We start from the raw sequence: 15519 nt of genomic DNA, 5'->3' as shown, positions 1-15519 counted from the left end.
AATTTTATACAGGAGAGTTGACAAACCCTACTGAATTTCCATGTACTCTTTAATTAGATTTCCTCAGATGTTAACATTTATCATGTTCGTTTATCATTCTCTCTCTCTTTTTTTTTTTTTTTTTTTTTTGAGGTAGGCCTTTATGCTATCTCCCAGGTTACAGTGCAGTGGAATGATCATAACTCACTGTAACCTGGAACTTCTGGCTCAAGCAGTCCTCCCACCACATGCTTCTGACTAGCTAGGATTACAGGTGCTCACCACCATGCCCAACTGATTTTTGTGTTTTTTATTTTTTGTAAAGATGGAGTCTCACTCTTGCCCATGCTGGTCTTGAGCTCCTGGTCTCAAGTGATCCTCCTGCCTCAGCCTCCCAAAGTGTTGGGATTACAGGCACAAGCCACTGCATCTGGCCTAATCTGCTCTCTACACACACACATGAATTATTTTTTCCTGAGCCAAGTGATTTTCCAGGCAGGATGCCCTTTTATGGAATATTAGAATATGGATTTCTTTAAAACATTGATATTGCTAGCTCACACCTGTGTAATTCTAGCACTCTGGGAGGCTGAGGTGGGAAGATCACTTGAGTCCAGGAGTTCAGGACCTTCCTGGGCATCATGGCAAGATTCCATCTCTACAAAGCAAAACAAAAAATCAAGGATATTTTCTAACATAACTACAGTAGAGTTGTCGAAATAAAGAAGTTAACATTGAAGTAACTCTATTATCTGATCTATAGTTTTTACTCACATTTTCCCAATTCTTCAGTAATCGCCTTTTAACCAAAAAACAATTTTGTTTTGCTTTAATAGGCTTCATTGTGCTACCATGTGTCACGTGTGTTACATTTACTTGTCTCTTTGGTCTCTTCTAATCTGGGACAGTCCCTCAGCTATTCTTTGTCTTTCAAAACCTTGACATTTTAAAATAATAGAACCCGGTTATTTTGTAGAATGCTCTTTGATTTTGGTTTATTCATGATTAGATTCAGGTTATGAATATTTGGACATAAGAATTGATGTATTCTCAGTGCATCATGTAACAAGGCAGTGACATAATTTTGTCCATTACTCATGGTATTGCATATTTTATTTTTTTTTTATTTTTTTGAGACAGGATCTTGCTCTGTCCAGGCTGGAGGAGCAGTGGTGCGATCATAACTCACTTCAGTCTTGACCTCTGGGCTCAAGCGATCCACCTACCTTAGCCTCCTAAGTAGCTGAGACCACAGGTGTGCACCACGAAGCCCAGCTAATTTTTATTTTTAATTTATTGCAGAGACAGGATCTCACCATGTTACCCAGGCTGGTCTCAAACTCTGGACTCAAGCAGTCCCCACTCCCCTGACCCCCGAAGTGTTGGGATTACAGGCGTGAGCTATCATGCGTGGCTGATCGATCTCTTTTTCTCTCTCTCTCTCTTTCTCTTTTTTTTTTTTTTGAGACACAGTCTCGCCTTGTCACCAGGCTGGAATGCAGTGACGTAATCTCCGCTCACTGCAACCTCCGCCTCCCGGCCTCAAGCAATTCTCCTGCCTCAGCCTCCTGAGTAGCTGGGACTATAGGCACCTGCCACCACACCCGGCTAATTTTTGTATTTTTAGTAGAGATGGGGTTTCACCGTGTTGGCCAGGATGGTCTCAATCCCTGGACCTTGTGATCCACCCGCCTCGGCTTCCCAAAGTGCTAGGATTACAGGCGTGAGCCACCACACCTGGCCTGATTTTTCTTTAAATGAAGTCTCACTCCTAAAGTTTGTTTGTTGTTTATGGCTGGGTGTAGTGGCTCCTGCTTGTAATTTCAGCACTTTGGGAGGCTGAGGTGGGAGGATTGCTTGAGCCCATGAGTTTGAGACCAGCCTGGGTAACATGGTGAGACCCTGTTTCTACACACACACACAAAAATTAACCGGGCATGGTGGTGTGTGCCTTTAGTCCAGGCTACTTCGGAGACGGAGGCAGGGTGATCCCTTGAGCCCAGGAGGTCAAGTTTGCGGTGAGCTATGATCATGCCACTGCACTTCAGCCTGTGTGACAGACAGAGTGAGACACTGTTTTGAGGGGAGGAAAAAAAAAGTTTGCGAGTTAGGGATTAGAACAGAAGTACTTTAAAATGTAAATTATATTGTTGAAGGAATGCTTTGCTAGAAGAAAAAAAAGTGAAAAGTAAATTATATTATTTTGAAAACAGTTTAAGTATATTTTATAGTAACAAATTTTGCAAATTTGCTAATAAAGGCATATGGAAATTGAGAAAAGCCCACTATTTGAGTGTTGTCCTCAAAGTTCTAACATGTTGCCTTGGGTGAATGAGAACGGTTAGATAAGAATCAGACTAGAGATTACCAAGGTTTGCTAATTTAGGGTTTTGCTGCCTAGATTATATTGCTTATTATTAAATTGTATGCAGCATCTGAATGAGCTACTACAAGTAATTTCTTTCATTTTTATTGTATTTTTAATCAAGAAACAGGAGTTGCAGACAGATATTTGTGGTTGTGGTGAGTTTCAAGTGACAGGAACAAATGTAAAATTGTGGATGCTCTTTTCCTTTCAACCTTCCATGCTGCTGAGACAGTCATAAATATTTATTTCTGTTTAGCAATTAGGAAGGACCTCTGCCAAAAATTATACTAGTAGTAATCCAGGTGTCCTTTCTTCTCCCTCCCCATCCGCTCGTCTGGTAGAATAACTGTGCTGAGTGGGGGATAGGGAGCACCGTTGGCACATAAGTGGTTTTATACTTTTTCAGATCCCCCTGAGTCCAGCCAAGCCGGCTCCCATTTGGCTGTGACTGCCCAGCATGCCCCATGCTGAGATGATCCAGTTACTGAAGGACTGCTCACGTGGGGAGCCGGCCTATTGGGAGGGGGTTGGGTGAGTTCATTTCTTTCATTTTTAAGAAAAAAACAAACAAAAAAACATGGTGTGGCTTGCCACAAAAACACACCTTATGAATAAAAATGGATTGCTAGACTCTAATGGCTAAGCCATCCCACCTTTTTCTTGTGTCATTTCTTCATGCTACTATGCTTCTAAGTGGAAGAAATTTAAAGAACCTTATGAAAAATGTGAGTGATTTTTCTTTTAAAATAGAACTATAATCAGTAAATAAAGAAGTGTCCCAGTTATTGTAACAGGCCCTATTAAAACATACCTATTTAAAATGCTAAAAATGAAACTTAGTCTTTTTAGCAATAAATTTCATTTTAGGATAACTTTAAATATATAATCTGTTGTTCTGAGCATTAGAAAAAATGTCCGTCTCTATGTGTATACTCTGAAGATTTTCCAAGGCTGACTGAAGAAGGTTGTTAACTTTTTGGGGGCACACATTTGTTCTTATTTCCTGTCAGGGTAGTAATGGGTCTTGCTCTGCAATTTGGATGGCCTCTGCCATATTCTCTTTGGAGTACTGATAGTGTTACTGTCCATGAGGAGATTGGAGTCTTAAATAAGTTATCTTGGCTTATTCTTCCTAGCATTTTGTGAAATGTAGTTCTGGGAAACTAGAATGAGGAAATTCTGCATCTAGGGAAAGTAATCCAGGAGTCATGGATAGGGTTTGTATGTTGTAAAGCTGTAAAGCCTCTTTGTCAGCCCATTCTAATGATGATTTTTGGGGATTGGGGAATAACACATTCCAGTTTTAATCAGGCAACAGAAAGTCGGGCAGAGGAACAATAACCTGCAGTTGCCTGGAACTCTTCAAAGGCCAATGGGCCTTTAAAGTTAGATAACTTAGCCAAAAGAGGGATTTGTTAAGTATATCCTACTCAGTGCAGGCCATGTTTTTTTCCTCTGTGTGTAGCCATGGTTCTGTGGGCTCGTTTCTCTCATTATATCTTCAATGTTTAAGTCTTAATTGGGGCCTGGCTGGGTGGCTCATGCCTATAATCCCAACACTTTGGGGGGCGGAGGTGGCAGATCACCTGAGGTCAGGAGTTCGAGACCAAGCTGGCCAACATAGTGAAACCTGTTTCTACTAAAAATACCAAAATTAGCCGGGTGTGGTGGTGCACACCTATAATCCCACCTACTCGGGAGGCTGAGGCAGGAGAATCGCTCGAGCCTGGGAGGTGGAGGTTGCAATGAGCCAGGATTGCGCTACTGCACTCCAGACCAAAAAAAAAGAAAAAAACTTAAATGGCTTTATAGTACAGCTTATTTAATTTTACTAAACTTATTTGCTTTTCTCCTAACAAGAGCATAAGTGTTTTACTCTGTGATCTCTGGGATTTATCTCACCTTAGCCATTTCCCTGTACCCTTTTTTAAGGGGCTCGTAATTCTATATTCAGTAATTTTTACCTGTTTTCTTGCCTGTAGTCTCATCTCAAACTAGCCTGACCTACTTGTTGTCTTTAGACTACTTCTTTACGTATTACTCTTTTCCGGTTAGTCCCTTCTGTTCAAAAACTGGATGTTCATATCTGTGAGTGCCATTGATGGGCTTAGCTGCTTTTGGTAATAATTACATATTCTAGAGTTTCTCTAGTCTTTTCCCTAATCACTTAAAGCAACAGTTTTCCTCTGAAATGGGCTGTATTTTGGATTACTTGGTATTTTCAATTAGTTTGCATTTTAGCTGTCAGGCGTTTTTCTTCATAATTATCTTTTTTAAAGTGTTCCACTCATAGAGTTTGGTTTTTCTTTTTTTCAATACACATTTAAAAAGAGAAGCGGTGGTATCGTGACAAATGGACCAGACTGTAACCTGTTAACTGATTGTGTATGATGGAGGTGAGGCATGGGAGGTTTGAGGAGACGAGATGTGTATCAGGAGAGTGGGAACATGAGTGGACTAAAGGAACACACTGTTTACTAGGTGATGTGGAGGACCTATTTGAGGTGCCTGGCAATGAATTTAAAGTGAGACTACTCACTTTTTTTTTTTTTTTTTTGAGGCAGAGTCTTGCTCTGTCACCCAGGCTGGAGTGCAGTGGCATGATCTCGGCTCACTGCAAGCTCTGCCTCCCGGGTTCATGCCTCAGTCTCCCAGGTAGCTGGGACTGCAGGCGCCCGCCACCACGCCTGGCTGATTTTTTTGTATTTTTAGTAGAGACAGGGTTTCACCATGTTAGCCAGGTTGGTCACAATCTCCTGACCTCGTGATCCGCCCGCCTTGGCCTCCCAGAGTGCTGGGATTACAGGCGTGAGTCACCGCGCCTGGCTGAGACCCCTCGCTTTTATTGTATCTATTATTTTAGCCATGTTTAAGCTGAACATATGCAGGGCAGGAGTAAATAGAGTGAGTTAATCAGGGTTATGGCTTTTCCAAGTAGAATAAGAGAGACAAGGGAACTATAGGTTTATGTGAGATGAATTATCATGATTGACTAAAATTTAATCTGGGTAAAGCAAGACATGGGGGTTAGGGTGGTGAAAATGTAATAAAATTAATGGGTTTAAGGTTCTGGTGAGATTGAAGGACTGTTGAGTTGCGGGACTAGAGGGAGTGGATTTGGAAGATAAGAGGGTATGTTCAAAGGAGAATGGTGTGAAATTAGTCATGGGAATGAATTCTCTTTTTTTTTTTTTTTTTTCAGACGGGGATCTTGCTCTGTTCTCCAGGCTGGAGTGCAGTGACGTGATCCTGACTCACTGCAACCTCCTCCTCCTGGGTTCAAGTGATCTCGAGCCTCAGCCTCCTGAGTAGCTGGGGTGACAGGCATGCGCCACTACACCTGGCTAATTTTTGCATTTTTAGTAGAGACAGGATTTCACCATGTTGGCCAGGCTGGTCTCCAACTCCTGACCTCAAGTGATCCACCTGCCTTGGCCTCCCAGAGTGCTGGGATTACAGGCGTGAGCCACCGCGCCCACCGGAATGTGTTCTTAAAAGTGTGGGGTGGCCAAGTAATGTGGCATGGTGGTGCATGCCTGTAATCCCAGCTACTCAGGAGGCTGAGGCAGGAGAATCACTTGAACCTGGGAGGCGGAGGTAGTGGTGAGCCGAGATCGCGCCATTGTATTCCAGCCTGGGCAAAAAGAGCGAAACTCCGTCTCAAAAAAAAAAAGTGTGGGGTGAGGACAAAGGGGAGTTTGAGGCCCAGGTCAGGAGGTGTCTTTATCTGTGAGCAGTGTTCACATTCTTACACTAATTGTTGCTTTTATCAGAAAATGTGCCTTAGAGTTTAGACAAAAGTACTTTAAGCAGTATCATTTCTGCTTAAAAGCGTAAAATGCCCTGAATAGTAACCAACAGTGAAAGGATGAAAATTCATTCTTGTTTCAAGAACAGTGCATTTTAAACTTTTCAGATACTGCCATTTTGTCGATCATATATCCTTAATCTGGGGTCCATGGATGGATTCTCTGAAATTTTATGCGTAGTTTTTGTCTAATATTTCTGGTGGAGGGGTTCACAGATTTTGTTTAAATATTTAAGAACCATTAATATATATAAACAGAGAACTAGTTACATAGCAAAAATGTCTAATATTAAGTCTGGATGTCAAGGGAATTTTGTGTTGACATAGTAAAAAACCTTAGCTAACGTTCATGTCTTTGCTTTTTTCAGGGACAAAGTATCTATGAAGAGATATGAATATGTAGCTTTACCTGAATAGCTGGGGAAGAGGGCCTTTAAGATGCTTAAATGTTGCTTAAGTTAGTTTTAGATTTTAAAATTAATTTTGCTCCTATTCTTAAATTCTAGTATATGACTCTCAACCCTTCTACTAAGAGGAAGAATACTGGATCCCCAGACAGGAAGCCCTCAAAGAAATCCAAGACAGACAACTCTTCTCTTAGTTCACCACTAAATCCTAAGTTATGGTGTCACGTACACTTGAAGAAGTCGTTGAGTGGCTCGCCACTCAAAGTGAAGAACTCAAAGAATTCCAAATCTCCTGAAGAACATCTAGAAGAAATGATGAAGATGATGTCACCCAATAAGCTGCACGCTAACTTTCACATTCCTAAAAAAGGCCCACCTGCCAAGAAACCAGGAAAGCACAGTGACAAGCCTTTGAAGGCAAAGGGCAGAAGCAAAGGCATCCTAAATGGACAGAAATCCACAGGGAATTCCAAATCTCCCAAAAAGGGACTGAAGACTCCTAAAACCAAAATGAAGCAGATGACTCTGTTGGATATGGCCAAAGGTACACAGAAGATGACGCGAACCCCACGGAATTCTGGGAGTACACCTAGGTCCTCTAGTAAACCTCATAAACATCTGCCTCCTGCAGCCCTACACCTCATTGCCTACTACAAAGAAAATAAAGACAGGGAGGACAAGAGGAGCGCCCTGTCCTGTGTTATCTCCAAAACAGCTCGTCTTCTCTCTAGTGAAGATAGAGCTCGTCTCCCAGAAGAATTGCGAAGTCTTGTTCAAAAACGCTATGAACTTCTAGAGCACAAAAAGAGGTGGGCTTCTATGTCTGAAGAGCAACGGAAAGAATATTTGAAAAAGAAACGGGAGGAACTGAAAAAGAAGTTGAAGGAAAAAGCCAAAGAACGAAGAGAGAAAGAAATGCTTGAGAGATTAGAAAAACAGAAGCGGTATGAGGACCAAGAGTTAACTGGCAAAAACCTTCCACCATTCAGATTGGTGGATACCCCTGAAGGGCTGCCCAACACGCTGTTTGGGGATGTGGCCATGGTGGTGGAATTCTTGAGCTGTTATTCTGGGCTACTTTTACCAGATGCTCAGTATCCTATTACTGCTGTGTCCCTTATGGAAGCCTTGAGTGCAGATAAGGGTGGCTTTTTATACCTTAATAGGGTGTTGGTCATCCTCTTACAGACCCTACTACAAGATGAGATAGCAGAAGACTATGGTGAATTGGGAATGAAGCTGTCGGAAATCCCCTTGACTCTGCATTCTGTTTCAGAGCTGGTGCGGCTCTGCTTGCGTAGATGTGATGTTCAGGAGGAAAGCGAGGGCTCAGACACAGATGACAATAAAGATTCAGCTGCATTTGAGGATAATGAGGTACGAGATGAGTTCCTAGAAAAGCTGGAGACCTCTGAATTTTTTGAGCTGACGTCAGAAGAGAAGTTACAGATCTTGACAGCACTGTGCCACCGGATCCTCATGACATACTCAGTGCAAGACCACATGGAGACCAGGCAGCAGATGTCTGCAGAGTTGTGGAAGGAGCGGCTTGCTGTGTTGAAGGAAGAAAATGATAAGAAGAGAGCAGAGAAACAGAAACGGAAAGAAATGGAAGCCAAAAATAAAGAAAATGGAAAAGTGGAGAATGGGTTAGGCAAAACTGATAGGAAAAAAGAAATTGTGAAGTTTGAGCCCCAAGTAGATACAGAAGCTGAAGACATGATTAGTGCTGTGAAGAGCAGAAGGTTGCTTGCCATTCAAGCTAAGAAGGAACGGGAAATCCAGGAAAGAGAAATGAAAGGTAAAATTTCATGCTGAGAGAAAAGGGGAAACTCTGTAGAAGATAGTAAAAGAAAGGAAATTATTGAGGTAATGGTAGGGTCTCTTTACTTATTTCTGTATGTAATAACCTGGCACCTATTGGTATGTATTTTACTTTTTATTCTATTGATAATTGCATATTTTAGCTGGAGTGTTCAGCCTGGCATTCTGATTAGTTAATAAGTTAGTGTGATGTTGGCATCTTTTCTGGGTTGAATAAAGGACCAAATCTACACATAAGCATAGTGGAAACAACATAGGACTCGGGAGTTGACTGACCTGGGTTCAGATCCTAGCTCTGACTTAGCTGTACAATGTTCCTTTGGGCAAGTTACTTACCTGTGCCTCACTTTCCTCATATGCTTGATAAGATTGTTGTAAAATTGGTTGACAGGATATTTGAAGCCCCTAGCACAGTCACCAACTCAGATTGTCCTTTAAGTTGTCCTTTAAGTAATCTGTCCTTTAAGATTTAAGAACTTAAAAATTTTGGGCTTTGATGGCACCATCAAATCTGAACTTTTAAAAAAGCAGCTTTATTAAGAAATAATCAACATGCAGTATAATTAGTTCACTTATTGTGTATGAGTTAGTGTTTTCAGTAGATTCACAGATAATGTACAACCATTGCCACAGTCAATTTTATAACATTTTTATCAAATCAGAAAGAAACCTACCCATGAACTGTCATTACCCCATTCACTCATCCTCCCCAGCCCTGAGCAACTACCAGTCTACTTTGTCTCTACAGATTTGCTATTCTAGATGTTTTCTGTAAATGGAATTGTGTAATAAATAGGTAGTCTTTTGTGACTTTCACTTAGCTAATGTTTTACATGCTGCAACATGAATGAATCTTGAAAACATTATGCTAAGTGAAAGAAGCCAGTCACAAAATAGACTACCTCTATTTAGTTCCAAAACCTTTTTTTTTTTTTTCCTGAGAGATTGGAGTGCAGTGGTGCAATCTTGACTCACTGCAACCTCCGCCTCCTGGGTTCAAGTGATTCTCCTGCCTCAGCTTCCCGAGTAGCTGGGATTATAGGCACGCACCATCATGCCTGGTCAATTTTTGTGTTTAGAGACGGGATTTCACCATGTTGGCCAGGCTGGTTTCGAGGTCCTGATCCACCTGCCTTAGCCTCCCAAAGTGCTGGGATTACAGGTGTGAGCCACTGTGCCTGGCCAGCCACCGTGCCAGGCCAGCCACCGCACCGCGCCTGGCCCCAAAACATTTTTAAAAGAAAACCCAAAAGTCACTCACTTCTCCCTTGTCCCCATCCCCCGGCAACCACCAGTCTGTTCTCTGTGTCTATGGATTTACCTATTCTGGATATTTCATGTAAATGCAGTCATGTAATATGCAGCCTTTCTATGGCTGGCTTTTTTCACTTAGCATGTTCTCCAGGTTCATCCATGTTGTAGCATGTGTTAGTACTTCATTCCCTTTTGTGGCTGGATAATATTCTATTATTTGGATATACCACGTTTTGTTTCTCATTCATCACTTGATAAACATTTAGATTGTTTTCATCTTTTGCCTGTTATGAATAATGCTGCCATAAACATTGGTGTATGAGTTTTTGAGCAGTCATGTACTTTGATTTCTTTAGAGTTAATACCTAGAATGAGATTGTTGGGTCATATGGTTATGTTTAACCGTTTGAGAAACTGCCAGACTGTTTTCCAAAGTGGCTGCACAATTTTACATGCCCGCCAGCAGCGAATTAAAGGTTCTGACTTTTCTCCATCCTCATCAATACTTGTTATTTTCTGACTTTTTGATGGTAGTCATCCTAGTGGGTGTGAAATGGTATCTCATTGTGGTTTTGATTTGCATTTCTTTGATGGCTAATGATGTTGAACATCTTTTCATGTGTTTCCTGGCTACCTGTGTGTCTTTGGAGAAGTAGTAATTCAGATCATTTGCCCATTATTAAATTGAGTTGTTTATTATTGAGTTGTAAGAGCTCTTTATATATTCTAGATACAATTCTCTGTCAGATACCTGGTCTACAAATATTTTAATCTATTTTGTGTGTTCTTTCACTTTTTTTTTTGTTAATTTTTTTTGGGAGACGGAGTTTCACACTTTTTTGTGCCCACGCTGGAGTGCAGTGGTGTGATCTCGGCTCCCTGCAACCTGTGTCTCCTGGATTCAAGTGATTCTCTTGCCTCAGCCTCCCAAGTAGCTGGGATTACAGGTGTGTGCCACCACGCCTGGCTAATTTTGTATTTTTAGTAGAGATGGGGTTTCACCATGTTGACCAAGCTGGTCTCGAACTCCTGACCTCAAGTAATCCACCTGCCTCGACCTCCCAAAGTGCTGGGATTATAGCTGTGAGCTGCTGCGCCTGTCCTGTCCTTTAACTTTCTTAGTAGTATCATTTGAAGCACAAAAGTTTTTTAAATTTGTTGAGGTTCATTTTATCTGTTTATTCTTTTGTTACTCATAGATTTGATGTTAGATTTAAGGATCTGTTTCCAAACCTGGGGTCATGAAGATTTACTCTTGTTTTCTTCCAAATATCTTGTAGTTTTACATCTGAAATTTAGATCTTTTATTTTCAGCTACTTTTTATAGTGTAAGGTAAAAGTTCAGCTTTATTTTTGTGTGTGTGTGTGGCTCTCCAGTTGTCCCAGTGTCATTTTTTGAAATGGTAAACCTTTCCCCATTGAATGGCCTTGACAGACTTGTCAAAAATCATACGACTCTAGGATACGTTAGCTTATTTTTGGACTCTGAATTCTATTTCATTGATCTGTATGTCTGTCTTTATGTTAAAGCCACATTGTGCTGATTACTTTGTAGTAAGTTTCGGAATAGGGAAGTGTTGATCTTCCAGCTTGTTCTTTTTCAACATTTTCTTTTTTATTTTATTTTGAGACAAGGTCTCATTCTGTCACCCAGGCTGGAGTGCAGCAGTGTGATCTCAGCTCCCTGCAGCCTTGACCTCTTGGGCTCAAGTGATCCTCCCACATCAGCCTCCCGAGCAGCTGGGACTACAGGCGTGTGTCACGCCTGGCTAATCTTTTTATTATTTGTGGAGGTTGGTATTAAACCCCTAAACTCAAGTGATCTTCCCGCTTCAGCCTCCTAAACTGCTGGGATTACAGGCCTGAGCCACCGCACCCGGCTTGAATAGTTCTTTTATTAGAAAATGTGTATTCCTTTTAGAATAAATTTTAGTTTACACTACCTTAAGGTCATTGAAATATTTTTACATATAATGCATACTGTGCCTGAGTACACATATATAATATGTACTTTCCATTTTATTTATTTGTTTGGATACAGAGCATTGCTCTGTTGCCCAGGCTGGAGTGCAGTGGTGCGATCTTGGCTCACTGCAACCTCTGCCTCCCAGGTTCAAGCCATTCCCGTGCTTCAGCCTCCTGAGTAGCTGCAATAACAAGACGTCCGCTACTATGCCCAGCTAATTTTTGTATTTTTAGTAGAGATGGGGATTCATCATGTTGGCTCAGCTGGTCTCAAACTCTGACCTCAAGTGAACCGCCTGCCTCAACTTCCCAAATTGCTGGGATTAAAGGCGTGAGCCACCGCCCCTGCCCATTGTATTTACAATTTTAAAGACCTGTGAAGATCCAGGCTCTGTGGCTCACGCCTGTAATCCTACACTTTGGGAGGCCGAGGCGGGTGGATCATGAGGTCAGGAATTTGAGACCAGCCTGGCCAACATACAAAAAATTAGCTGGGGGCGCGGTGGCTCACGCCTGTAATCCCAGCACTTTGGAAGGCTGAGACGGGTGGATCACAAGGTCAGGAGATCAAGACCATTCTGGCCAACATGGTGAAACCCTGTCTCTACTGAAAATACAAAAATTAGCCTGGTGTGGTGGCGCATGCCTGTAATCCCAGCTACTCAGGATGCTGAGGCAGGAGAGTTGCTTGAACCAGGGAGTCCAAGGTTGCAGTGAGCCAAGATTGCACCACCGCACTCCAGCCTGGGGGAGAGAGCAAGACTGTGTCTCAAAAAACAAAACAAAACAAAAAAAATTAGCTGGGCGTGGTGGTACACGCCTGTAATTCCAGCTACTCGGGAAGCTGAGGCAGGATAATTGCTTGAACCAGGGAGTCAGAGGTTGCAGTGAGCCGAGATCGCGCCATTGCACTACAGGCTGGGTGACAGGGCGAGACTCCATCTCAAAACAAAACCTATCAAGAAAGTATCGCGCCATTGCACTACAGGCTGGGTGACAGGGCGAGACTCCATCTCAAAACAAAACCTATCAAGAAAGTATAACTGCGGCCGGGCGCAGTGGCTCACGCCTGTAATCCCAGCACTTGGGGAGGCTGAGGTGGGCGGATCACCTGAGGTTGGGAGTTCAAGACCAGCCTGACCAACACAGAGAAACCTTGTCTCTACTAAAATACAAAATTAGCTGGGTGTGGTGACACATGCCTGTAATCCCAGCTACTCCGCAGACTGAGGCAAGGAGTATTGCTTGAACCTGGGAGGTGGAGGTTGCGCACCATTGCACTCCAGCCTGGGCAACACGAGAGAAACTCGGTCTCAAAAAAAGAGGAAAAAAAGTGTAACTGTACTCCAGATAAAGCAGAATGTAGGTTAAAACGTTCGGCCCTGTTTTATCGGAAACGTAATAATTTCTTCTTGCATTTTTGGACTGCTTCGCTGTGTTTTATATTTATCTTAAGAGAAAGGAAAAGAAGATGATATTCTGTTATTTGTATAGAAACAAAGGACATGATATTAATATTTTACCAAAATCAGTATTTGGATTAGAGTTCAGGTCTTTGGATAACTAGTTCTGTGCTGTAACCTCTGAGTCAGAACTTGGGTCTTGCTTTGGTGACTTGTCCTAAGTTGGTTTATGTTTCTTTGTTTGTGGTCTTGGGAGACTAAACTTTCCTTCACTGTAATTGGGCCATCACTCACTCATTCTCTCTCTCTCTCTTTTTTATCATTTACCTTTGTACTGTTTTTTACTATAAACATTGTTAAAAATATACAGTGTCATTTGGGCTAGAAAACTGTTTATCAAAGGTAACAAATTCCATGTTTTAAATGGAATTTATCTTAAGTTTTTAAAGTAACATCTTTAGACAGATGCATTTTCCAGATTCACATCTTATTGTAGATGTTATTGTCAGTAAGACAATCAGGGTTAAAAATTCTTGGGGCTGAGTGTAATGGCTCACACCTCTAATCCCAGCACTCTTAGAAGCCGAGGCAGGAGGATTGCTTGAGCCCAGAAGTTTGAGACCAGCGTGGGCAAACATAGTAAGACCCTGTCTCTAAAAAAACAATGAACAATTTTTTAAAATTGTGACAATGTATATAGCATTGCTCTGTACCCTATGGTGTCAGGGTTTGTGACAATTATGGAAAAACTTTCAAAATTAGTGGGCTGCTTTTGTTGTTGAGGGAAATTTCAAACCTAATTAATGAATAATCAGAAATAAAATTTTTATCATTAACAGTAACTTGCTGAATAATTAGAAAAATAGGTGTTCAGTGTAAAATAATTATTATTCACAAGTGCTCCTCTGCTGTTTTTCAGGTTTTTTTTTCTTGTCATCAGGGCTGTTAAGCCAAATTACTATCAGATTCCTCAGGACTGAAGTATGTTTTATTTTGAAATAGTTACTTTACTGGTTTTATTTATCGTGATCTTTTTGAGGATCCTGTAGGTGCACCTGTCAGAAGATGTTTCAGTTAGTCCCATTTATGGACTGTTAACTATTTCTTCAGGATTGTTTAAAATATATTAAGAAGTGATATTTTGGCCGGGTATGGTGGCTCACGCCTGTAATCCCAGCACTTTGGGAGGCTGAGACGGGTGATTCATTTGAGGTCAGGAGTTCGAGACGAGCCTGGACAACATGGGGAAACCCCATCTCTACTAAAAATGCCAGAATTAGCTGGACGTGGTGGTGTGTGCCTGTAGTCCAGCTACATTCGGGAGGCTGAAGAATTGCTTGAACCTGGGAGGCAGAGGTTGCAGTGAGCCGAGATCGCGCCCCTGCACTCCAGCCTGGGTGACAGAGCAAGACTCTGCCTCAAAACGAAAACAAAAAGAAGTGATATTTTGGAGATAAAAGATTTTGCATTGAGTTAGGGATGAGATGTCACCAAAATTCAAGGAGTGTAGGAGGACTAGATGTTGCTGGCTCACATATCATTTCTTACAACATTAGAATTAGGGAAAGCAAACTAAGATTTTATAAACAACTGCTGTACACTAGCCACTTTTTACTCCATATTTTATTTAATTTGTAAGAGTGGGATTTACTAGGAAAATATCTGATTGAGTCTTTTTAATAGTGAAACTGGAACGCCAAGCTGAAGAAGAACGAATACGGAAGCACAAAGCAGCTGCTGAGAAAGCTTTCCAGGAAGGGATTGCCAAGGCCAAACTAGTCATGCGCAGGACTCCTATTGGCACAGATCGAAACCATAATAGGTCAGTTCCTCAACCGAATTTTTGTTTTCTTTAGGACTATTTACATTGCTGTTAGTTATGAAAATTTCCTAAAGTACAAGAATAGGCAAGCTCCTCTCTTCAGTTTTCCATTTCTATTTGGAAACAGAATTGTTGATGATTATTGAATATTAACTGCCAAATGCTAGAGTTGCAAGTTAAGTAAGACATACTCATGCCCTTGAAGATACCACAAGTAGGAAGCTTAAATGATGGTGATAGGTGAAATGTAATCCAAATACAAGTCTTTAAAAATGATAATAGGTTTTAAATGCATACATTTTGTAAAACCTAAAGAAGGAGAAATATTAGTAGTTACACACATTGGGGCTGGGCGTGGTGGCTCACACCTGTAATCCTAACACTTTGGGACGCTGAGGCAAGAGGATTGCTTGAGGCCAGTAGTTCAAGACCAGCCTGGCCTACATAGCGAGACCCTGTTTCCATTGAAAAAAGAAAGAAGTGGCCGGGCGCGGTGGCTCAAGCCTGTAATCCCAGCACTTTGGGAGACTGAGGCGGGCAGATCACGAGGTCAGGACATTGAGACCCTCCTGGCTAACCCGGTGAAGCCGTGTCTCTACTAAGAAATATAAAAAACTAGCTGGGTGAGGCGGCGGGTGCCTGTAGTCCCAGCTACTCGGGAGGCTGAGGCAGGAGAATGGCGTAAACCC

General features: G+C 41.8%; 1 protein-coding gene across 1 annotated transcript in view; it reads left to right on the top strand.

Moving 5' to 3' along the window:
• The window catches only part of BAZ1B (bromodomain adjacent to zinc finger domain, 1B), an 86613-nt gene that overhangs the window by 40885 nt on the left and 30209 nt on the right, over positions 1 to 15519 (top strand). Inside the window, exons 9-10 of the mRNA XM_011976357.1 lie at positions 6662 to 8363; positions 14692 to 14830. Of these exons, the coding sequence (XP_011831747.1) occupies positions 6662 to 8363; positions 14692 to 14830 (1841 nt within the window). The remainder of the gene's footprint in view (positions 1 to 6661; positions 8364 to 14691; positions 14831 to 15519) is intronic.

The sequence above is a fragment of the Mandrillus leucophaeus genome, unplaced genomic scaffold, assembly GCF_000951045.1.
Source record: "Mandrillus leucophaeus isolate KB7577 unplaced genomic scaffold, Mleu.le_1.0 Scaffold164, whole genome shotgun sequence".
NCBI lineage: Eukaryota > Metazoa > Chordata > Mammalia > Primates > Cercopithecidae > Mandrillus > Mandrillus leucophaeus.
The sequence above is the reverse complement of the archived record's forward strand: the minus strand, read 5'-3'. Positions and strand labels throughout refer to the sequence as shown.